Source organism: Salvia miltiorrhiza, unplaced genomic scaffold (assembly GCF_028751815.1).
Source record: "Salvia miltiorrhiza cultivar Shanhuang (shh) unplaced genomic scaffold, IMPLAD_Smil_shh original_scaffold_414, whole genome shotgun sequence".
NCBI classification, from domain to species: domain Eukaryota; kingdom Viridiplantae; phylum Streptophyta; class Magnoliopsida; order Lamiales; family Lamiaceae; genus Salvia; species Salvia miltiorrhiza.
The window spans coordinates 88,870-114,056 of record NW_026651544.1 but is presented as its reverse complement, the minus strand read 5'-3'; the positions used below and the strand labels follow the sequence as shown (position 1 = coordinate 114,056).

General features: G+C 39.6%; 1 protein-coding gene across 1 annotated transcript; it reads right to left on the bottom strand.

Annotated features, from left to right (window-relative positions):
* Positions 1-6,245: 6,245 nt before the first annotated feature.
* Positions 6,246-14,335, bottom strand: LOC131004516 (pentatricopeptide repeat-containing protein At1g08070, chloroplastic-like). Its single transcript, XM_057931218.1, has 3 exons — positions 14,198-14,335; positions 13,205-13,266; positions 6,246-8,734 (listed from the first exon to the last, which is right to left on the bottom strand). The coding sequence occupies exon 3, from the start codon at positions 8,645-8,647 to the stop codon at positions 6,431-6,433; it is 2,217 nt and encodes a 738-aa protein (XP_057787201.1). The 5' UTR covers positions 8,648-8,734; positions 13,205-13,266; positions 14,198-14,335; the 3' UTR covers positions 6,246-6,430.
* Positions 14,336-25,187: the final 10,852 nt, after the last annotated feature.

The following is a 25,187-nucleotide window of genomic DNA, read 5'->3' as shown; positions in this document are numbered from 1 at the left end:
GGGATCATGTAGGCTTGAAGGTGTAGGAACCTTGATCTGCTCCTCGGTGGAATCAAGTGTTGCTCACTTCCCTTTCTGCGCAACGGTCGACCTCATGTTCTGTTTGGCCAGACCGGACTGTTCTACCTGCTGAATGATTGGATGTCGTGCCAACAGAACTCTCGAATTTCTCCACACTAAATTTGACTCTAGAATTTGCCTTCGAACCATCTTGTGATTTCTGGGGTGTTGGTTCATTCAACTCTGTACCACTCCTCAAGGTGATCTTGTTGACATTCTCCTTAGGATTCAATTGAACTTGAGATGGAAAGGCTCCATTGCTGCCCTTAAGTTGATTCATGGATGTCGCAAGTTGGGACATCTGACGGGCCAGCCCCTCGATCTGCACATTCTGCTCGGCTTGGGATTGTTGGAGTTGTTGCACATTATTCTGCAAAAATTGTTGATTACCAATCAAGTCCGCCATCATCTCCTCGAGTGACTTGCCTTGCTTTTCTGGAACAAATTGTTGAACTTGTGGGGCTTGGTACCCCGTCCTTTGATGTGGAGGATAGTAATTATGCTGCTGTGGCTGCTGCATCGCTTGTGGCCGCTTCTGGTCGGGATCCCTCCATCGAAAGTTGGGATGATTTCTCCATGGTGCATTATGGTTATTCGAGTAAAGGTTCCGTTTGGGCAAAGGGGGCAGTGGGTCAGTGCAGCTGTAAAAATTGTGGGAAGAATTCACTTGAGCTTGATATTATTCCTCACCCCCTGTGCACTGCAAGCTCGTATGGCCTAAGTTGCCACATGCTCCACATGGTTTCTCCATCGGTTGTCCAGCACTTGCCACTTTCTCTACCACGGTATTGAGCAATCTTTCCATTCTACCCATCCTCTCTTCAAACTTATCCTCAATGTCCGACGAACTAGCTTGAGCAGCTTTCTTGAGCAGTTGGATGCGCGGCTCCTCATACTCTCTCGTGGCCTCCACTAAGTGTTAAATTAACCGTTTGGCTTCACTTACAGTATTCTAGAAAAACCCTCATCCACTCGATGAATTCACAAGATTTTAGTATCAACGGTCATCCCTTGATAGAAGTACGGTAGCAAATCTCCCTCGGAAAACTTATGGTTCGTACAGCTATCCACTAACCTCCTGAATCGAGTCCAGTATGTGCTCAATGACTCATCGTACTCCTGCTTCACTCCACTAATTTCTCTTTTCAGCGCATTCGTCTTGGTGGGAGGGAAAAAATGTTCTAGAAATAGCTTTTTCATCTCTGCCCATGAAGTGATAGAATTGGGTGGAAGACTCGCTAACCAAGAGTTCGCCTCTGCTGTCATAGTGAAGGGAAAAGCAGCTAGTTTGAAGTGTTCCTCCGTTACTCCAGTAGGGCGCTTTTGCACTTTACAAATCTTGATGAATTCGCTCAAGAAGTTGTACGTATCTTCTCCCTTCTTGCCATAGTACTTCAGGAGAACATTAAGCAGACCAAGCTTAATCTCAATACCGGTAGCAGCCGCCAGCATCCGTATCGGTGTTGGGGGGTCATCAGCTTCGTGGCTGGAGAGAACACATAGTCTAGGATCGTTAGCCGACATGTCGTCTCCGGTGCTCTTGTCGAAATTCGACTCAACTTCATCCTCACAATCTGTTTCTGCCTCTGACTCAAGGTCTGTTTGGGCAAACAAAGTCTCGTCAGCAGCGGCAGCACTGAGTTTCGCCTTGATGAACTGTTCCGTGTAGGCAGACAGGTCGAGTTGCGAATCTAGTAGTTCCAGCAGCTTTCGTGCCTTGGCCTCTTTTCTCAGTCTCTTTGCAGTTTTCTCGATCTCACAATCGAATAGGAGATTCGACCGAGAAGATCTGCTCATAAACCAAAAGAAAAATAAAAAGAAAAATGATCAAAAGGGAAAAGAATTCAATTAACACCGCTCCCCGACAACGGCGCCAATTTGGTGGACGTCGTTTTTCACCAAATAATTCCTGCAGAATTATCAAGAACTAATTAGTATAATGACAAGCAGGGTCGATCCCACAGAAAGCAGGTAAAATCATTCAATTCCCTAAAATCTATATTTTTTGTGATGCCACCACGCCTTAACTTGAGAAAATTAATTATAACTAAGAAATCAAATAACTCAAATAACAATCTAGAAATTAATCAATAAAAAGGTAACTCGGCTCGAATAAATCCACACTAATTCAAAGCTCTGATCATCGGCACAAAGATTAATTTATCCCTATCAACCAACTAGTTATAGGATACCGTGATACGCACTGACATACCTTGATTCATACTTACTGTGTTGATAGACGGCTGGATACGCCAATCCTGCCTATTTCCCTTATTAAAATATAACTTAGCTGGATACGCCAGTCATAGATTTAATATTATAATATTATTAAGATGAAGGAACCCAGTTTAAACCAATTATCCTAGATACGCTAGTAATAATTAATCTACCAATTTATTCCTACTACGAACACGGTAGTTTTATCATTAATCAGCCATATTCCAACAATTACGGATTGGAGGTGCTAATTGACTGTAATCCAATTAAATCTAAGTTGGCCAGACTTAAATAAAATCAGAATTTTCTTTAAACCATAGGAATAAATCGAAATCAATAGGAACCAATTTTATGCTCAATTAGGTCTCACAGATTAATAAATTAGTGTTTCATTATTCTCACTGAATTAAAGAATTAGCTACTCATGATCAAACTAAACAGAATAAAATAAATAAAAATGAACATAGAACAATAAAATAAATTGCAAGAAAATAAAAGTCACAACTTAAATTAAACAATAAAAACTCGTCTGCCTTGATTATTGCTATAGCCGCCAATCTCCAAGCAAGCAAAAGTTAAAACAATTAAAATTCTCCTAATCAAACTAAGCTATACATAAGTGCTAGAAAAGTACAGAATCAAAAGTTTTTTTTTTCCAAAAGTCAACTAATCCTAACTTATACTAAAGGTGGCGGCTAGGTTCTTAGAAATAAACTAATTCAATGAATAAAAGAAACCTAAGGTGCCGCTAATCACCCCACAAATGGGCTTCGGCCCCCCTTACAAAAATTAAAGCATAAGAAAATAATTAAAATCAAGAGTTTTGGACTAATTAAATTCTAGACAATTAATTTCAAGCCCAATCTCCAAACTTCTTCTTCATAGTCCACCATCTTTACCAAATCCATGCAAAAACTCGATTTCCTTCAACTTCTTCCATTCACAAGATCATCTCCAATTTATGCTCAATTCCTACATCCAAAATACCACAAATCATGTAAAATCATATAAAACCATAGCAAAACACACTAACTAAGTAACTAAAATACACACATCAATGTATATGTGTGTATGTGTTGGCACTGAATAGATGTCCGATGAAAGTTTTTTTTTTTAGGGGGAAGCTTTATTCCTTCAAATCATCTCTTACAATGTCTTGACGCCAAAATGGAAAGACATCAGTCCAACAGACTGACACGATCTCAGCCGCAATATAAAGCACTAATGTATGAGTTGCCATATATATTCGTCATTCTATACATATGTTTGACTCCAATTAATCCATTTTCACGCACGGCTATCTACATCTTCTGGCGATAGCGCTTCACATTCTTTCGGTCTAGACATAGTTTTGTGCCGCCAGAGCCCAAACGGAATGCATTGGTGTTCCAACACAGCCAGCAGCTAAAATATTAGACGATGGGCCGGGTTGTCTTCTTTGCAATACCTACAACAACGCTTCCCTTTGAATCACGAATAATCACTCCGAATATTGCCATTCCTAATGTATTTGGCTTTATAAACTTGAGCCACTAGGGAATCTGGGTTCATGCTTGCTTGGCTAGTAGTGATTTGTTAAAGCTTTTCAAATTTCCAAATCCCATAATCCTGCACACATCTTATTAATATTCTCCATAATTGACTCAAGCAATCCGAAACATTGCACGGTATCGGCTGGATGACAACTTTCACTAAGACCTCATTTCCTTTATGCCGAAAAGTCCATTTGGTTCTTAGCAATAAATTCAGTTTGATAAGTTGATCTTGACTTACTGAATGATAAAATTATGCATATTTAAATGATAATAATACATCTTTATGGAAATACTTCCTCTGAGCCTTCATCCAGGCGGCCATGGCCTGCCACCGCTGGGTGTCGTTTCTGCCCAGCGCCGCGAACATCTCCTTCAGGATCGGCACTTCCAGCATTGTCTCCAGCGGCTGCGCGGTAGTGGCGCCGAAGCAGAAGTCACTGGAGCTCTCGCGACATGGGCAGAATTCGTCGGAGTAGAGGATGAAGCGGCGGCGGTGGAGGAGATCCGGTCCTCTAAAATCGGCGGCGTGGAGAAGGGGTTGGCCAGGTGGCGGAGGATGAGACGGCGGCGGCGGCAGATCTGATCTGATGAAGCGGCGGTGGATCTGATCTGATGAGGCGACGACGGTGGATCTGATCTGATCGTTACGCCGCCTCCTCCATCGGCAGATCTGATCTCCGCCTCCTTCGATTTCAGCCATCGACAGATCTGATCTGATCTGATCTGTGCTGCACGTATGGCACTTATGGCACTATTAGTGCCATAAGTGCACACTTTCCCCTAGGATTTAGATATTCCATTTAGGGTTTAGATTATCCATTTGGGATTTAGATGTTCCATTTAGGGTTTAGATTATCCATTTAGGGTTTAGATGTTCCATTTAGGGTTTAAATGATGTTGTTGTTTCTGTATTTGTGCTGCACGTATGGCACTATTAGTGCCATAAGTGCCCAAATGACCATTTTACTTAGTTTTATTTTGAATTTCCGTTGGCACTTATGGCACTAATAGTGCCATAAGTGCCAAAATGACTATTTTACTTGGTTTTATTTTGGATTTCTGTTGGCACTTTTGGCACTATTAGTGCCATAAGTGCCAACGGATCGAAATCCAAAATAAAACCAAAGTAAAATCTTGGCATTTATGGCACATGGCACTAATAGTGCCATAAGTGCCTAACCCGACCCGGCACGCGACCTGTGTGCCTGATCCTACCCGGTCCGCCTCATTAAGGGTAAAAACGTCCAAATCAATAAAAATGGCCAAATTTTGTGTTTTTTCAATGTGTGGCCATAAATTGTGTTTTATACTTCATTTTGGCTACTTCAAAATTTTACTCTATTAGAAATGCATCATTCATAGTGAAACACGCATGATTAAAAAGTCAAGCTTGTGTCACCCCAATTTGTTGATTGAGTTTAATTTGGAATTGGAATAATTTGTTGATGAAAATGTATTAGATGTTGCATGTGCTTGTTGAGGAAAGCATGCCGGCCATTCGGTTTCAATGTCTAACAAATTCCTCCCTAAATAGAATATCAAGGCGCATGCATTATGCGTATGCTTTCTATTTTCGTATTTGAATTCTCACAGACTCCATAATTTATTTATTAATTAATGCCAATTGCAAAATTCAACACCGCGAGCTTTGTTGTGGAGACTAGCTACACCTTCTCACGTCTCCTATTTTAATGTAGTCACGAATTATAAGTAATATTATTACGAATTTCAGAGGTGTGAAGTAGTTAATTTAATTATAATTCATGAAAAATTTCATTGCACAAATTCGTAACAAATTTTTAATGTTGTCACGAATTATAAGTACTGTTGTTACGAATTTCGCTATATTTTCATAAGTAAAAATATATGAATTCAAGGTTGCTCAGAAATGAAAATATAACAACTCTATATATGAATTGATAATACTACTGTACAATAACACGGAAATGGATTTTGATGAATAATAGTAATCAATAAGCTTAGCAGCCAATCTATGTTTTTCTCCATCTTCAATGTGTGAATATTAAGAAAAGATTTATGTTTTATGTTTTGACTGTAATTTTCTTTATTTGCGTTTCAGAAAAACGCAAGTCTTAGTTATTGGATTTAATATGGAAAATAATATTGTATTAACTAATGTAATCCCTTAAATCTTGGTCTAATTGAATCTACAAAACTAAATTTACTATTAAGTCCTAGCGTGAATTAAAGTGCTTAAAAATAGAAAAAATTCTGACCATCCGATTTTATTGATTTAATGGACAAGATTCATCCATATTTTATACACTTAAAAGTGTTTTATTATAGCCCTCCCCATAAATATATATGTATATAATGATTGTCTTAGTTTTATATTTCTTTAATGTAATTTTTTGAAAAAAATATACTTTATTTAAAATTAATTCATTTATAATAAATAGGGAAAGTGAAAGAAATAGGAATAATTTAATTGTGATTTTGCGTGGTTCCAACTTCATTATTGTTTCTACATTCATATCCTTCTCAATCTTTTAAAAAACAAATCGATAACACTACATTACAAGTTACAACACAAACATATACTTCAAAATTTAATAAAAAATAATGTAGATTAATACTTTAAAAATTAACAAAAATTTTCACCAATAATCCATGCAAGAACACTCCCCATCTTTAAAATGGTGAAACCGGCTCCGATCCCTTGCAACAATCTCTCTCTTGAAAATCTTCGAAATCTTCTTCGTCGCAGCATGACAATCACCACAAACCCTTAGATTCTTCACAATCCTCAACGTTGTTCCCGGCTTAGTACTGATCAACCCAAAAGCAATCGCCAACCTCTCACTATGCTCACACACCTCCTCTCGATCGGCCGACGCGTCGGAGGAGGATGAGGTTTCTCCCGACGTGTCGGCCGCCCTCAACAGCCCCTCGACCTCGTGGAGCATCCGGTGCACCTCCTCGCTCCTCGGGTGCGCCCGGTCGCTCACGAGGAACTCGTGCACGACCCCGCCCACCTCGATGGAGGTCGACCCGGGGACCTTCCTCAGCCCGGCATCATTCAAGAACGTCCGGACCCTCGCCACCTCGTCCCACCGGCCGGCCCCCGCGTAGATGTTCGCGAGCGCCACATAGTTCCCCGGGTTGCCCGGCTCGAGCTCGGCGAGGGCCCTGGCCGCGTACTCGCCGATCTCGACGTTTCCGTGGAGCCGGCACCCTCCGAGGACGGAGCCCCAGATCGCTCCGTCCGGCTCCACCTCCATCGATTCGACCATCGCCACCGCCTCCTCGAGCAACCCCGCTCGGGCGAGGAGGTCAACCACGCACCCGTAGTGCTGCACGCGCGGCGCGATCCCGTAGTCCCGGATCATCGAGGCAAAAAGCTCACGCCCGCGATCCACCAAACCGGCGTGGCAGCACGCTGACAGCACGCCCACGAAGGTGATGTCGTCCGGCTCGACGCCCTCGCCCGCCATTTCCGTGAAAAGGTCGATAGCTCCGGCGGCGTCCCCGTGCATACCTAAACCCGAAATCATCGCATTCCAACAAGCCAAACTCCTCCCCTGCATACCATAAAAGATCTGTTTTGCAGCCTCAATATCCCCACATTTGGCATACATATCAATGAGGCTAGTCCACAGAGCCTCGTTAGGGAACTCCACACAACACTTCTTCACATACGTGTGCAGCCACTTGCCAAGATCGAGCGCGCCCAAATGCGCGCAGGCGGGGATCATGTTCAACAGAGTGACGTCGTTAGGCTCCACGTTGTCCAGCAGCAGCAAACGAAACACCTGCAGCGCCTCCTTATACTTGCTCGTGTGAGCATACCCTCCGATCATGACATTCCACGAGACGAGATCCTTCTCCCGCATAGAGTCGAACAAGCCACGGGCCGTGTCCGGATCTCCACACTTGGCATACATATCAACCATGGCGTTGAGAAGCTTGAGGTTTGAACCGTGCCCGTGTTCCTCAATCCAAGATCGAACCACGCCTCCCGTTTCCATATCACCCCGGTGGGCGCAGGCGGAGAGAATGGTCACCATTGTGCTCACATTAGGACTCACACTCTGTTTCCCCTGTTTTCCCTGTTTCATCATCTCATGAAACAAGCTAAGAGCCTCATCAAATCGGCCGGTTTGGGCGTACCCCGACATCATGGCGTTCCACGACACCACGTCTCTGATAGGGATGGCATCGAACAGCTCGCGTGCTTCATCCACACAGCCCCTCGAGGCATACCCCGTTATCAAGGCCGTGAACGACACTGCATCTCTGTAACCACCCTTATCAAACACCATTTTCGCATCATTCAAAACCCCATGTTGAGCATACATGTTGATCAATGAAGTGTGCGCGTACACATCATCAACGAGCCCGAATTTAAGCACCTGCCCGTGAACCTGCTTCCCTGCATCCAACGCCGGGAGCCTCGTGCAACATTTGAGAAGGAAAGGGAATGTGTAGGAATTCGGCTGAAGGCCGAGAACCAACATGTTTGCATAGCAATTCAGGGCTAAACTCGGGGAAGAGCTCAGCGAGTATCCACGGATCATCATGTTGTATATGACATGATTCGGATTGTGGATGGAGTTGAGGATTGAGACGGCATAGGGGAGGTCCCCGTGAGGGCTAACGGCACAAAACTCCACGAGCTTGCTCAGCGCAAACTGCGTGTTGTGGAGGCCGAACTTGATGAACTGGCAGTGGATTTGCCTAAAGGTGTCTAGACTCTTGCATTTGGAGAGGAGGGCGAGGGACGGGTGGGCGTGGATGAGCTTGTAGGGCGGATCAAACGAGCCGGGGAGGAAATGTAAGGGATCTGAGGGCAGCAATGGTGCTACACTAGCCATATCATATCTTGAAAATCCACTCTTACTTCACTACAGTCTTAACAACTCAACATAGTTTCTTCATGTTCAAATTAGGCTACCAAATTCCTGCAAAAAACACAAATAAATACATGATTTAAGTGGGAACCAAAAATTGTAAGAGTGGGAAATTACTTCAACACTTGCAAAACAACCAAGAATTGTAGCAATGAACTTCGAATTCTCAGCTGCCTCTAAATAAGCACATAACAACAAAATCACAGCCCATTATATATAAAAAAAAAAATCTTGCTCGATTTCACCATCACCTAGGGCTGACACGCTCTGCTTCCGTTTGAATTCGGCCTTGCTCCGGTAAACAAGAGCAATGGTGGCTTCATAATTGTTCAAGGCCGACTTTTGTTTTGGAAAACTAAAAGATGAGATTTTGGAAAATGAAAAGGAGTTGGAATTGAAGAACACTGCATGTTTATGCTGAGTTGAAAAGGAGATGAAAACAAAACAAAGTCATGTTTGAATATAGCTGAGAAGATGAGTGTCAAGATTGAAGAGGAAGTTCATCTTGATGCATTTCTCAACACACCATACACGATTCAAAGGTTCAACTCAAAATGATAAAAGAGAAGCTTACCTCGATGAATAGCCAAATTGTTGTATGGCTGTCAAATGCTCCTATCCTATTTATTCACCAAGATTATTATCTTAATAAAAGATGTGGACTTGGGCTTGGAAGAAAGAAATTGGGCCAAATAAATATTTGACGCAGCTTTTAATTCAACTCTATTAATTCAAAAGATATATATTGATTGAAAAGATAGGTTAGGTTGTATAGAATTGTAGATGGTTATGGTTTCTTCCTTAATCCTTATATATCCAACTTTTATTATTTTGATAATATGGCTGCGGTGATGGAGATATTCAAGCCATTGTTTACTGGGAGCGTGCTGAATAATCATGCAACTGATCTCACTTTGATGGCTGAGAGGGTAAGTATTTTCCTAGATTAATTTTGTGGTATTAAAATTAATTCATTAATTTTAGGTAATCTATTAATGCATAAACTCATTAAACCAATTAATGTTGGTTTGAATTTTGTAAATTTTCGCGATCGACATGAATCGTTTGGTTGTCGGAACAAAAGAGGAGTTTGAGAAAATGATGAGAGGTGTGTTGGAGGAGGTGAGGCGAAGTGAAGGTAGGGTGATATTGTTCATGGATGAGCTGCATACTATGATTAAGAGCGTTGCCAACATTATAAAACCAGCTCTCTCTAAAGGAGATTTTATGGTATGATTTAATGTATCTTGTGTTTTTATTTCGATATGTCCAACAATATGAATATCAATCCTCAATTTATATTTATTAATTGTAATTGTGATGTTGTATATATAGTGCATTGGTGGTACTAGAATGGAGGAATACACGAGATACATAGAAGGGGATGCAGCATTAAAGCTCAGGTTTGAGAGTATACATGTGCGTGATGAGACCCATTGCGCCTTGATCTGCGGTTCCGTACAAAGGAGACTCAAGGCCGGCGCAACCGACTTCCAGTTTGTTATATCCACGCCCACGGGAATTTTGGTGGATGTCAACACTATTAAGTTTAGTCTGATCGGACAAGAAGAAGCTTTGGTGGCCTTGAGCGGCGGCGCTCTCCTCCGAGGAGGAGTCAAAGATGAGACGAAACCCATGGGCTGTATCTTGTTTGCCGGCCCCACCGGAGTCAGGAAAAAGGAGATGGATAAATTGTATGCCGAGGTGTATAATTGGGTGCCATATGCAGGTATTAGTTTTATTAGTTTATTGTGACATAATGTTATTGATCAAATCTTAATCAATGGAATGTTGCAGGTCTTGGATGTGGTGCTCGAGATTTTAGATGAGGGGAGGTTGACCGACTGCAGGGGCAAGACCGTTGATTTGAGCAACACCATTGTGATACTAACTTTGAATATGGAAAGGGAGAAGAAGTTCCGGGACGCTTTCAAGCCGGAACTGATCAAGAGATTCGACCAAGTGCGAGAATACGACCAATTTCTTGCTTTTTAATCTATCGGCTACTTCATTGACATTTGACAACGTTTAACTTATTGCGCCCATGGTAGATACTATCTCTGCAGTAGTGGAGTTCGCCTGGCCAATCTACAATATGATCATATGTGCGCTCGCGCTACTGAAATGACTACTGCAATGATCCTTGCTACTGCGTATGACCTAGACCATGTTGCTACCTCATTGGCAGAGGCGTGTGAACCTATAACTGAAGAATTGCAGGCTCTTGACACCATCGTTCAACAAAAATTTGATACAATTGATGTAAACTAGAAGAGAGGATAGAGATTTCAAGAGACAATTTGATTGAGTTATGTTTATTTAATAATAATATTAATTTAAGAGTAATTAATTTATATTAATTCGTTTGTTCATTTTGTAGATTGGCCATGCGAACTCCACTACTGCGAAGATAATATCTACCATGGGCGCAATAAGTAAAACATTGTTAAACATCTGCAAAGATAATATCTACCATGGGCGCAATAAGTGAAACATTGTTAAACGCCAATGAAGTAGCCGATAGATTAGAAAGCATTCAGGAATTTTTTGGTCCAGCATCTGAAGAATCGGATGCGACTGTTTGCTTGCTTTTTAATCTATGGGCTACTTCATTGACATTTGACAACGTTTCACATATTGCTTCATTGACATTTGACAACGTTTCACATATTGCGCCCATGGTAGATATTATCTCCGCAATAGTGGAGTTCACCTAGCCAACCTACAAAATGATCAGATGTGCACTCGCGCTACTGAAATGACTATTGCAATGATCCCCGCTACAACGCGTGACCTAGATCATGCTCTACCTCATTGGTAGAGGCGTGTGAACCTATAACTAAAGTTATTGCAAGCGCTTGACACCGTGGTTCAACAGAAATTGGATACAATTGATGTTAAACTAGAAGAGGGATAGAGATTTCAAGAGACAATTTGACTGAGGTATGTTTATTTAATAATAATATTAATTTAAGAGCAATTAATTTATATTAATTTGTTCATTCATTTTGTGGCCTGGCGAACTCCACTACTGCGAATAGGGGTGGAGCAAAATACCGAAAAATCGGTATACCGCACTTACCGTACCAAAAAAATATTGAAAATATCGAAATTTCGGTATACCAAAAATTTTCGGTACGACAACAGTATCATTTTCCTCATACCGCGGTATACCGATATATACCGATACCGCGGTATATGCCGAAAAATCGGTATATACCACCGGTATATACCGATAGTATATACCGAAAAAATTCGTATGCCGTCGGAATCAATTATATATATATATATATATATATATATATTATTAGTGGTAAATTATTTTTTTGCTTTGTTGATGATGTGGAGTTTAATTGTTAGAAAGTTATTTGTATTTGTTTAATGAAATTTCAATATGTACAAATATACGGTACATCTTAATGGCAATTTAGACATGAAACGATATAATAATAATTTCGGTAATACCGTAAGGTATGGTATACTGACTTTCGGTATGGTATACCGCACTATCGGTACGACAACGGTATGGAAATTCTCATATCAAAATTTTCGGTATCCCAATTTTCGATATACCGAAAAGTACGGTACGACAACAGTATGGAAACTCTCATACCGCAATTTACGGTATGGTATACGGTATGACGAAAAAATTTCGATATACCGTACCGATCCACTCTTAACTGCGAAGATAATATCTACCATGGGCGCAATAAGTGAATATAATTTGCCGGCCCACCGGAATCGGGAAAAAGGAGATGGCTGAATTGTATGTCGAGGTATATTTTAGGTGCGAAGAGGCCATGGTGAGGCTCGACATGGGCGAGTACATGGAGCAACACTCTGTGTCGCGGCTCATCGGGTCTCGTCATGAAGACAACGATGGCCACCTCACGGAGCAATGACAATGCAAAGACAATCAACTTTGACTATCACTGAGTCAGTATCTTTAATATTTCCTCGTGCATTTTCATCTGTGCAGAAAATACCAGAGAGCAATGACAATGCAAAGACAATCAACTTTTGTGAGAGTCCATACATCAACTCCTATGCAGAGGAACAACTTTCTTGTTTGGGTGGTAGGTTCACTACTTTTTTATTTTCACTAGCTAACTTCTTATCGTCCATTCATTAACAAATATTTGCTCAAACTAGTTGATGTATTAAGATAATTCTCTATGAAGGGCTAGGCACAACTTTCATAAATGTAGATACATCTGTTTTCACTAGCTAGACACATTTTTCTCGCTTTGGTACTTCGTGTCTTAGGGCTTAGGACTAGTTTAGTACTCAATAAGTTGCATACAGAAATGGGACCAAATAGTACAAGATTACTTCATTCAAACGGCATTGTCTTGAATTGCAGCTTGTTCTACTTGTTGGCACAAAGTTGCAACATATAATAGCATCATGGACCAATTATGCTGGCCCCTAGCGATATTTAATGTAACTCACATATGGTAAACACATAATATTAAAATGGACAAAAATTAGCCACAATATGTACTGAAATAAATCCCACACCTGAGACTTGAGCTTTGAAGTAACTGCGAGAATTTAAAGTTCACGTCCTAGTCGCGCCGCACCTAGTCAAATAAATAAATAAAAATATAAAGGCCTAACTGAATTTTAAAATAATACTAATAGTAGTTTAAATTTTAAGAATTTATTATCATAAAACCCTTTAAAAATCATTGGTCTAATAGATTAATAGTAAAATATATTTTGTTATGAAAATGTGGGTTGATATTTAAAATCAAATGCAATTGCAACCTATTTAGAAAGAAATCTGCAGCCCAAAGTAATTAAAATGATGCCCAAATGCTTAAATGTATATGGGCCCATTGACAAATTAAAATCAAACTAGGCCCAACCCATTATTTCAAAACCCCCAATTTAAACCTACACCTACACACAACTCACGCACACCACACACACAAGCCTCACTCCACTCCCTCCCCTCCGTCGCCGGAGGCCGGCGATTCTGCCTCACCTTTGCCATCTTCAACCTCTCTCCCTCATCTCTCCCCATCCTCCCTGTTCTTCCCTCACTGCCCCCAGCCGCAGCCGCAGCCGCAGCCCCTCCCCCTTCTCCGGCGACCCTCGCGCCGCCTGTCACCACCTTCTCCTGCCCGGCAGCAGCGCCGCCATCGCCGTTCTCGCGACAGCAGCAACCGCCCAGTCACCTCCTCCCTCTTCCCGGCCGGACAGCGCAGCAGTGGCCGAGACCACCGCGCCGCCGCCTCTGCACATGTAGCGGCGTCGTTGCTCCGGCGAGCAACTTCTCACCCCAATTCATCCCAACTCCCTTATCAATCTAAGTTTCTAAATCTGAGTTTCTTGTAAAATTCAGTGAATATGCATTCTATTTCTATTTCTTATGAATTACAAACACTAGATTTAATGATGTGTGTATGCATGTTTGGATTTGGAAATTTTGATTTTGGGCTGAAATTGGAGAAATGATTGAGATGCTGAAATAAAATTACATAAGCTCTGTACAAGAATTAAAATTACCACTTGAATCGAAAGCAACAGAACAAGAAGTTGATTGCTGGGTTTTGGTGGTGTTTTCAGAAAATGAGAGTTTAATAAGCTGAAATGAGGCGGTGGAGTCTAGTAGATAAACTTTAAATGGAATAAATTTCATGATGCATAAGATAAGACTATTAAGTAAAAATGATGCAAAAAAAACATGTGGCTGAGGAACAAAAATGAAATCGCTGAGGAACAAAAGATTTTACGGGCTCTAATTCAAACCAAGCCCAATGAAACATAAATAAATACATAAGGCCCATTATAGAGATTATTGCTAATATATTTTTATGGCCCAATCTTTGAGTATAAGAGTTTTTATTTGCTAAAGTTATAATTTATAACTTAAAATTATCTATCTAACTAGAGGCGCGACTAGATATGTTCATAAATTCGACTCATAAATACTCCCTCCGTCCACGAAAGAATTTCCTACTTTTTCCTATTTTGGGACAATACCCCACCCCTTAAAAAATACTCCCCTTTTAAGACAATTCCCACCACTCAAATAACATTAATTAAAACAACACAATAAATTATTAATACTTTTTCACAATTCCCAATACACTTTACAACTTTTTCTCCACTCTCAATACACTATACAACATTTTATTAAAACCTGTGTCACTCCCTCCTAGGAAGTTCTTTCATGGACGGAGGGAGTATATAATAATAACTCAAAAATATAATAATTTCCAAATAAAATTTGCAAAGGAAGTAAACAGTTTTGGGTTGTGACAAATTGCAATCATAGTCGCCAAGGGCCAGCATAATTGGTCCAGGATGGTAAAGATCCTTGGTATGCCACAGTGCGACTTTCAGTTACGAATGTTTGATCATATGTGTTTTCATTTTATTAACGACTTTCAGTTACGAATGTTTGATCATATGTGTTTCCATTTTATTAACGTGGACAATGATTGCATGTTCCCACGGGATGAACTTTTTTTTGAGCAGAAAAGAGTGAAAATTTCATTGAAGACGGTACCAGCGGTACCAAAGATGGGGAAAACATAGAAAATATTTCCCACGGGATGAACTGATTGCATGATCAAACTAAAAAAAAAAACATGATGTTTTTGCATAAAGAAAATGCCAATATGAGGCAATTGGCGCTGCAAAAGACTGTGCCTGCACGCTTGCAAAATTGGAAGAATAAGCAGTCCCCAGAAAATGAATAGAAAACGACTCCAATCTGCTTCGGTAAGGTAAGCTCAATAAAAACACAGTAGCATTCAAAACTCGGCGGCGCCAATTGCCTTATATTGGCCTTTTCTTTATGCAAAAACATCATGTTTTTAACTCGGCGGTGCCAATTGCCTCTCATATTGGCCTTTTCTTTATGCAAAAACATCGTGTTGTGGACTTCAACATCGGAGCTTGCCTCGCTAACCTACAAAATGTAACAACAAATTAATATAAATTAATTGCTCTTTAAATTAAAACTATTATTAATTGAACATGCCCCATTTCAAATCTCTTTTGTATGATCTATCTTTGCTTCAAGACCTACCAAACCCCCCATTCACTTCACTCTTCTCTGAAACTCTTCGACTGCTACAGTAATCTGTTCACCCTGCTGCACCAGCGGAGCAATGGCCTGATTAAGATCATCAGCCGTAGCTGGCATGACTTGAGAAGCACCACAGCAAATCTAGAAAAAAAATAAAAATAAAAATGTGAATAATCTCAACACACCAAAACATAATTAATAGCTTACTTTTTTGCACAAGTAGGCGGCAATCAAGATGAAGGCTATTTGTATAGCTATGGCAGACCAGACGAAGTACTCTAAAGTAACAAAAAATGAATGGATCAGATCAGCATAATCAAAAAGGGGGAAATGGAATCACCATTGATCAGCAGCATGCGTCGTCATGATGAATGTGTGTGATGAAATTGTGATGTTGTGATGACCTAATGGAGCCAATATGATTATTTACAAAATAGTCCCAGCTGAATTATTTATTTCGTAAAGTTCCCCGAAATTTATTAAATTTTGCCCTCTCTATGGCACAACGCGCACACATAGAGTAAAACGCTTGAAGGGGATTTTTAATTAAACTCTATTTTTAATTAAATAAATATAAATATTAAAGTATAAACAAATACAAAATATATTTTAAAAAAAAATTAAATGATCCACATTAATTACTCAATAAAAATCTGAAACATTAGACGCTTAATTACTCCATATTTATTTATGTGTCACACATTATTCATATATATTCTAATGCCAAAAATCTGAAACATTAGACGCTTGATCATGGACAAATTGATTATTCTTTATATTGGAATATGGACCCGAACATGCATGAATTCTCTTCATTGACCCATCTAATCTATACTATATTAAAACAGCAGTTTTCAATTAGAAATTGATTTCAAATCAATTTGAAATTGATTTCAATGGCAATTTTGAAAATACTTTTAATATGAAGGTTATAAATATATTATTCATGTCCCATTCATTTCACACGTTCACTAATTAAACCAAATCTATTATCTATTAATTAATTAGACAAAAAACCATTCAAATGAATTTATACAATCCACGGTCAACTGAACAAATAAACTACTAATATGTTGTTATAAAATAAAATTAAATAAAAATTAGTTATAATAAAATTAAAGGTTTATGTTTAAACTATATTTTTCTTTTTATTTTTCATCTCTTTAACTTATTATTTGTTGTTTTATTTCTTACCAAAATTGTGAAATTCGATTAATTATAAAATATTTAATATGCATATCAAATTAAAGATCACGATAAGAGCTTTAATTTGATATGTTTTATGTAAATATTTGATTTAAATGTAAAAATTAAATTTGTTTAAATATTAAAATTTTATAATTTTCTCTCGCATTTCTCATCTTTTTGAAAAAAAAATATATTTTAAATTTTTTTATTAGTATTTTTTTTATTTTTTTACTTTTTTTGCTTTCATAATATCAAATTTTATAATTGTAAATTCTTATTATTTTTAAATTTTTTAATATTCAATTCAAATATATTTAGTTAAAATTAAATTTTATTATATTTATGAGTATGATAATTAAATTAGTATTAATTTTTATATAAATATAAAAAATAAAAAATATTTTCCCGTGCATTGCACGGGATGCAAATGCTAGTTTAATTAAATTATAACCTTTTGAATTGCGACGTAAAATTGACAGCTGAAGTGTGTTACTTATATAAATGCATGGTTTAGAGGCGCGACTATAAAAGAACCTAACTAGCTCAGAAAAATCGAATAGGATAATAACTTCGTTTCAATTATATTTTGGGGTTAGCTAATTTTGATTTGGGTTTATAGTTAAAAGAAGCTGAATTTTATTTCGATTCACAGGACGTTTGGTTTTCGCTGAAAATTTTTCAATTTGAAACAGAACCAACAAATTGTTATTTACTATTCCCTCCGTTTCACAAAAACATGAACAAAGAGAAATAACACGGGTTTTAAGAAATGTTAGTGAGAGTTAAAGTGAGTGGAAAAGGGGTCACACTTTAAAAAGTGTTGTGAGAGTAATGAATTAATTAAGGAAAAGTAGTGGTGGGCCATGATGTACTAAAATGAAAATGTTCATGTTTTTGTGAGACGGAGGGAGTAACATTTATGATTTATTTATTTATATCAATATACTAAGAATGAAATTCAATTGACTTCAGTTCATTTTAGTATCGTTTGTGGTGATCGTTTATATAAGGGTTCAGATCAATCTAAGTAAAAAGCGATAAAATTTCAATCTCAAATCGAGTCGCACCCAGTCTCATCATTTGGTGTCGTATAATAGAAATTAACTAGTGTATAACCCGTCGAAATTCGACGGGACTTTAAATTATTTATAGTAGTATTTATATTATTTTTGTATAATATAATTAATTTTTAATTAATTTAAATTGACGTAATAGAATTTACGTTGCACTAATCTCAACTATATTCATCAATTAAATGATAACTTTTTGCTAGAATAATAAAAATACTTTTTATATAAATTTTGTACTCCCTCTGTCCTAGTCCAATAGGCTCAGTTTCCTTTCTGGGACGTCCCACTCCAATAGGCCCAATCTTATTATAGAAATAATTAGGGCTTGTGTAAGTGTAAGTATGAGGATTAATTAAGGGAGATATACTCCTAATTAAAAATGCTCATTACACACTCAGCCCATTCACCGAACTTATTCACAAGCTTTTTCTATCATTTCTCTTTCTACTCAAACCCTAGAATCGAAAAGGCGCCGCCCCTTCTTCAACCTCCGCCGCTGCTCCTCCACCGATCAACCGCAACCCACCTCTTCGATCTCCCGCCGTGATGTGTACTCCAAAACCCCCCTTCGATTTGTCCAGAATTCAACCAATCCTTGGTTGAATTCGTCGATTCCGAGTCTCCGAGCAGTGGTCACGTCTCCGACTCGCAATTTTTTGATGGTTGTGACTCTCGTATAAATCTTGGTGGCTACTTCCCATGTCTTCCTCGAGAGGGTAGAAGGAAGGCGGATCGACAGGCTAGGAGGAAGGCGCGCGGTCGACAGGCTAAGAGGAAGGCGGTTCCTGTGGATCTATCGGAGACCTTCGTCCCGGAGTCCGAGCCACCTGATGCGGTGGTGGCTGTAGAAGATGAAGTGGTGGCGCCTGAGTTGGAGGAAAAGGCGGAGCCTCCGCCCTACCGATTCCAGAGGATTGTAGATCGGTTCACTAAAAATATGGCGCCTTTTTTTTGGTGTAAACAGTCGCCAATTTTGGGTGAAAATTTAATAAATTAGCCGCCTTTTTAAAATTTTCAGATTGAATTCAGATTGAAGTGTTTGATTCAGCCGCATATTTCAATTCACATTTTATTTTAATTCACTTAAATTTAATGAAGAAGGTATAAATGAGATAAGGAAGAAAAAATGATTAAGGAAAAATAAGGGAATACTTAAAAGCTTAATCTTTAATGAACCACACTACTTATCTATCAAAAAGCAAGTTTCTTAATCTCCGTGCCTAAAGCAACTGAGCTGTTCGCTAATTTATTTAACACGCCGCAAGTGTACGGGTGCAATTGTGTACAGTAGCAAGCAAGGTCGTATTCCACAGAGACTGAATTTACCAATTCCTATCCTAAATTATTTTACTCTATCTGGACAAACGAAATTAAGAGTTTTAGTTTTTAAAACTAAATAAATAAACAGCGGGAAAGAAGATAAATCAAGCTGTGAAACAGAGAAACAGATAAGAGAAGATTTCCCAAGGCAAAGGTTTCAACAGATTCTCCTAACTAACATGTTCAATTCAATTAATAAGATGATTCCTAAGGCAATCTCAAAACTAGTCTATACCCACTCCCGTGGCATACAAACCGTTGATTACATGCAAGGCTACCATCCCTGGATCGCACTTCTAACATGTAACTCCTAAAAGTTCCTAGGATTAACGCCCTCACAAATATCAATTCCCTTTAGAATTAAATATATGTGTTCTATGTTCTTAGTTCAGGTAATAATTATCATCTCCCGATCTCAAATTAAAACCTATGATTATGCTAAATTGGTGGCCAATCAATAAAGCAAACAATTGTAACAAGAACATAAAAAGGAAAAACAATCTCAATTAATTGAATCAAACAGTCAGAAATTCAAATCATGTCTACTCCCTAAACCCTGGGAAAAAGGATTCTAGCCACACATAGACATATGACTAGAAATCAAAATCTCAAAAATACAAATAATCATTCAACAATAAAACCGTAGGAAAGTTGAGAATCTTCAATCTTGCTCTGGCTCCGTTCTCCATCTCTCTCAGCTCTCAGGAAAAGTAAAATATGATAAAAGATGATAAAAAGGTGCAGAGAATAAGTTCTTGGGGAGTATTTATATGCCCTAGGTCAAGTAGGACTCAAAAATACCCAAAATCGCTAAAAAAACGAATTTTGGGCGGAAATACGGCGACTCGCGCGGCCACGTCGCGCGGCCGCGCGTCCAGCCCGCGTGACGAAACAGAACTTCTGACAGCTTTGCGCAGCGATTTTGTTTTGGCTCGTTCTCCCTCGTCCGAACTCCGATTTACGATCCGTTTGCGCTCACGAACTCCTCTCGAGATGAACTACAACTTATATTTCAGAAAAATCTTCCAAATTCTGCTTCTTTATTTCTGAAAATACGTTCAAACACAAGCGAGTGACAAGTTCTTGACCAAAAACCAATATAAGCTCAAAATAAATCAACAAACACATACAAACCTCATAACTAACCATCAAATATGACACACCAAGAGGTAAAAATGCATGTTTATCAACCCCCCAAACTTAAACCATTGTCCGTCCTCGGACAAAACAAAGATGAACCAAGAATGAATCAATAAGAGCGTAGAGAAAAGTGGATAACATTGTGGCTTCAGATTTGTCAAGAAAAATACCAACATGCATTTGTATCTCCTATCATCAAGATATCACACTCATGACAAACTCAAATTATGGTATCAATGATTTGCAATCCTCACCAAAAAGATAAAGAATATAAGAACTCTCAACTCTCAAGTGTATCAATCAAAAAGGACGTGTATACGCTCAGTTTAAGCTAAACAAGTACTCATCCATAAGCTTGTCAATCGTCTCACCTCTCCACCACTAAATGTGTGCTCCTATAACCAAGATCAAAAAGGTCTTTATTGAGGGTTGTAATGTAGGCTCTTTGGCAAGGTAGGATATATTTGGCTAAGTGACTCAAAGATGCAAATCAAAGTAACATCATCACCAACCTTATAGCATTCTTATTCAAATCTATCCTCCACCTTCCACAAAACCAAATTTTTCAATATATAATCCACCACAACACAACAATTATTTCTCATGACATTATGACTTTCTAATGCATCCTATGTACCCATTTTTTCAATTTTCTCACTTTTTTTTTCTTTTCTTTCCTCTTTTCTCTTTTTTTTTTTTTTTTTTTTTCAACGACTTGTAGGGTACTAGGATTTTCAATCAAGAACAAAATTCATACTTCATAGTTACACATCTCCACAACGCCCACTATCTCATATCAACAATTTCCAAGCTCCCACCCAAGGCTAAACCAAATAAAATGGACAATAAGGCTCAAAGGGGGCGAACTAGGATCATATAAAGATATAGGACAAATATGGGATAAATAGGCTAGCAAAGATGGCCTTCTATCATCTCAAAGTTATTAAGCACACTATGTGACCTCGAGGGAGAAACCAAGACAAGTTCTAGTGAGAAACATGCATGCTCGAACAATCACTCAAGAATAAGAAATAAGACTGTAAAATAATGACAGTCAAGGCTCAAATCCTCACAGCTTATTTCATTGATTGCAAACACATAGAGACCATGCTTATCATTCATCATTCATGCTCAATCTCAACAATATCAACACAAACGCATGCGATTACAAAATTTTAAAACAGAAATCATCATAAGCAAGTTATCCAACCAACTCTACACAACTCACATCTTCAACAAGGTATCATCACAGAGAAACCACCAAAGCAAAACTAACGAACTCAACACAAAACAAACAAAAACAACCAAAGCAAACAGTGCACCCACAAAGACACATCCCCCCAAACTTATTCACCACCAAGGAGAATAAGTTTGCAAAGGATTTATGGGGCACGAAAACAAACAAACAAACAAACGAAAAGGAACAAACTAACCAGAAATTGGGTTGCCTCCCAATAAGCGCTATTTTTAACGTCGTTAGCTCGACAGAACAGCAAACTCATCAAGGAGGCTGGTACAAGCAGTGCTGCGAACAGCTGCTCCCTGCTTCATGCTTCTCAACCAACACTCCTCCTTTAAACTTCCGATCACCTTTCTCCTGCCAAGAAAAAGGATCCGCATCAAATGTATTAAAAACATCAACACTTACCTTGCCCGGATCTTTGGCTTTCTTTGGCGCTTCATCTTTGTGGATGTGGCATGGTTCATAGACATTGAAAGTTCGGCTCTCATCATGAACTCGCAGTGTGAGCTCTCCTTTCTCCACATCAATCAAAGCTCTTCCCGTTGCAAGGAACGGGCGCCCCAAAATCAGCGGAATTTTGTTCTCATCCTCAATGTCTAGAACCACAAAATCTGCAGGGAAAATAAAATCCCCCACCTTCACGAGTACGTTCTCCACAATTCCACGAGGGTAGGTGACCGACCTGTCCGCCATCTGCAGCCTCATTGATGTCGGCTTCAACTCCCCAATCGCCAGCTGCTTGAAAACAGATAACGGCATGAGATTGATGCTCGCCCCCAGGTCGCAGAGTGACCTTCCGAAATGCTGGCCTCCAATAATGCAGGAAAGTGTGAAGCTGCCCGGATCTTTGACCTTCGCCGGCAGCTTCCTCTGCAAGATTGCGCTGCATTCTTCATTGAGATTCACCGTCTCAAACTCTCCCAACTTCTTCTTTCGTGAGACTATGTCCTTGAGAAATTTGGCATATTGCGGCATCTCTAGTAACATCTCCACCAACGGAATATTGATGTTCACCTTCTTAAAGATCTCTAAAAACTTAGAGAGCCGCTCTTTCATCCTCTCTTTCTTTTGCCGCTGAGGGAATGGTATAGTCACAGTTGCTGGCGAAGTAGCTTTCTGCTTTTCCTCCTTCTTTCTGCCAGAAACCTCAACAGTGACCTCCTCAGTTTTTTTCTCAATCAGCCGTGCACTCTCATCTTTTGCCGTCATGGCCCCTGCCTGTGTAGTCCCGCTCGGCAGATCAACCATCTTAAAATGACGTTGGGGAAACGGCAACCACCCAGGAGGACGCAGATGAGGTGGAAGTCGTCGGCCTTCCTCCCAGACTCTCCACGATAGCTCTGGTCTCTCCATCTCACGAGATCCATGGCTGCCTTCAGAGGTGGCTTCATTCTTCAACCCAATGGCCATGCACTGCTCCTTTGGGTTCACCTTGGCATTGTTTATGAGATTTCCCGACTGTTGGAGCTTGTTGACGGCGGTAGTTAGTTGACCCAGTTGGGTCTCAAACATCTTCATTTGAGTCCCCACAGCAACGGCATTGGACTCCAGCTTTTCCATCCTCTCATCTGCCCTGGAGATGAACTTCATCATCAGCTCCTCTATATTTGGCTTCTTCTCTTCATTAATGATTCCATTCGTAACAGAGAAGCCTGATGGAGGTTGGATTGCATTGTTTGGGTTTCCATACGCCAAATTCGGATGTGGACGTCCTCCATGATGAAACTGTTGTCCATGTTGAAAGTTCCCATAGTTTCTGCCGTTGATGTAGTTGGCGTCTTCTGCGCCTGTTGGGATCTCTACAGCTGGCTCGGGATTTCCAACAGTCATAGCTTTGATTTTCGAGTTCATCTCTGCCAGCTGAGTCAAAATCAATGCCATAGGATCTGAGCTAGACGCAGCAGCAACTTTCTTCAACTGAACTATCTCAGATGGCCATTGATAGCTAGTAGCTGCCATACTTTCTATGATCTCCATCGCTTCCGAGCTCCCCTTCTTGAGCAATGAGCCCCCTGCAGCTGTATCCATGAACATTCTGGTGCGCTCTCCACAAGCGTTATAGAACATGACCACCAGAGTCCCCTCATCGAAGCCATGGGACGGGCACTTCCTCAACTTCTCCTGGTATCTCTCCCATGTCTCTGCTAGTGTCTCTCCATCGAACTGCTGGAATTGGAGAATCTCCATCTTTAACTTCAATGTGAGCCCGGGAGGATGGAACTTCCGCAGGAAAAGATCAGCCAAATCCCCCCATACAGGATTAGCTCCCAGCTGCAAAGTATGATACCATGACTTTGCCTTATCCCGGAGTGAGAATGGGAAAAGGCGGAGTCGTATGATGTCATTTGGGACTCCGTTCATCTTGACAGTGCTGCACAACTCCAAGAATTGCGCCAGATGCGCATTTGGGTCCTCCACGGCTTTACCTCCATACTGGTTTTGCTGCACCATCGTGATCAAACCAGTCTTAAGCTCGAAATTATTCGCGTTGACTCTCGGCGGCTCTTGGTACTGATACAGTGGAGTAAATGCCTCATCAATAGGCGCCTGCTTCTGCTCTTCAGCATTTTTCTGAGCATCTAACAGGCGTTGCAGCTGTTCTCTCAAAGCACGGACTTCTTCCGCAGTAGCCATGTGATCCAACTTGGCTTTGGTCGTCTGGCTGTTGTTATGGCGGCACGTAGCTTCAATCTCAGGATCAAAATCTTCAAGAGGAAGATTCTGAGATCGTGTGTTCATTCACTACCTAGAAAACTCCAACGCAAGAATCAGAACCGCAGGAAAAATAAAGAACAGAAAAAAAAATAAACAGAAATAAAAATCCAGAGTAGTATCAAACAATTAACAGATAGTACTGATAAAAATCAGTCCCCGGCAACGGCGCCAAAAACTTGTTCGCTAATTTATTTAACACGCCGCAAGTGTACGGGTGCAATTGTGTACAGTAGCAAGCAAGGTCGTATTCCACAGAGACTGAATTTACCAATTCCTATCCTAAATTATTTTACTCTATCTGGACAAACGAAATTAAGAGTTTTAGTTTTTAAAACTAAATAAATAAACAGCGGGAAAGAAGATAAATCAAGCTGTGAAACAGAGAAACAGATAAGAGAAGATTTCCCAAGGCAAAGGTTTCAACAGATTCTCCTAACTAACATGTTCAATTCAATTAATAAGATGATTCCTAAGGCAATCTCAAAACTAGTCTATACCCACTCCCGTGGCATACAAACCGTTGATTACATGCAAGGCTACCATCCCTGGATCGCACTTCTAACATGTAACTCCTAAAAGTTCCTAGGATTAACGCCCTCACAAATATCAATTCCCTTTAGAATTAAATATATGTGTTCTATGTTCTTAGTTCAGGTAATAATTATCATCTCCCGATCTCAAATTAAAACCTATGATTATGCTAAATTGGTGGCCAATCAATAAAGCAAACAATTGTAACAAGAACATAAAAAGGAAAAACAATCTCAATTAATTGAATCAAAC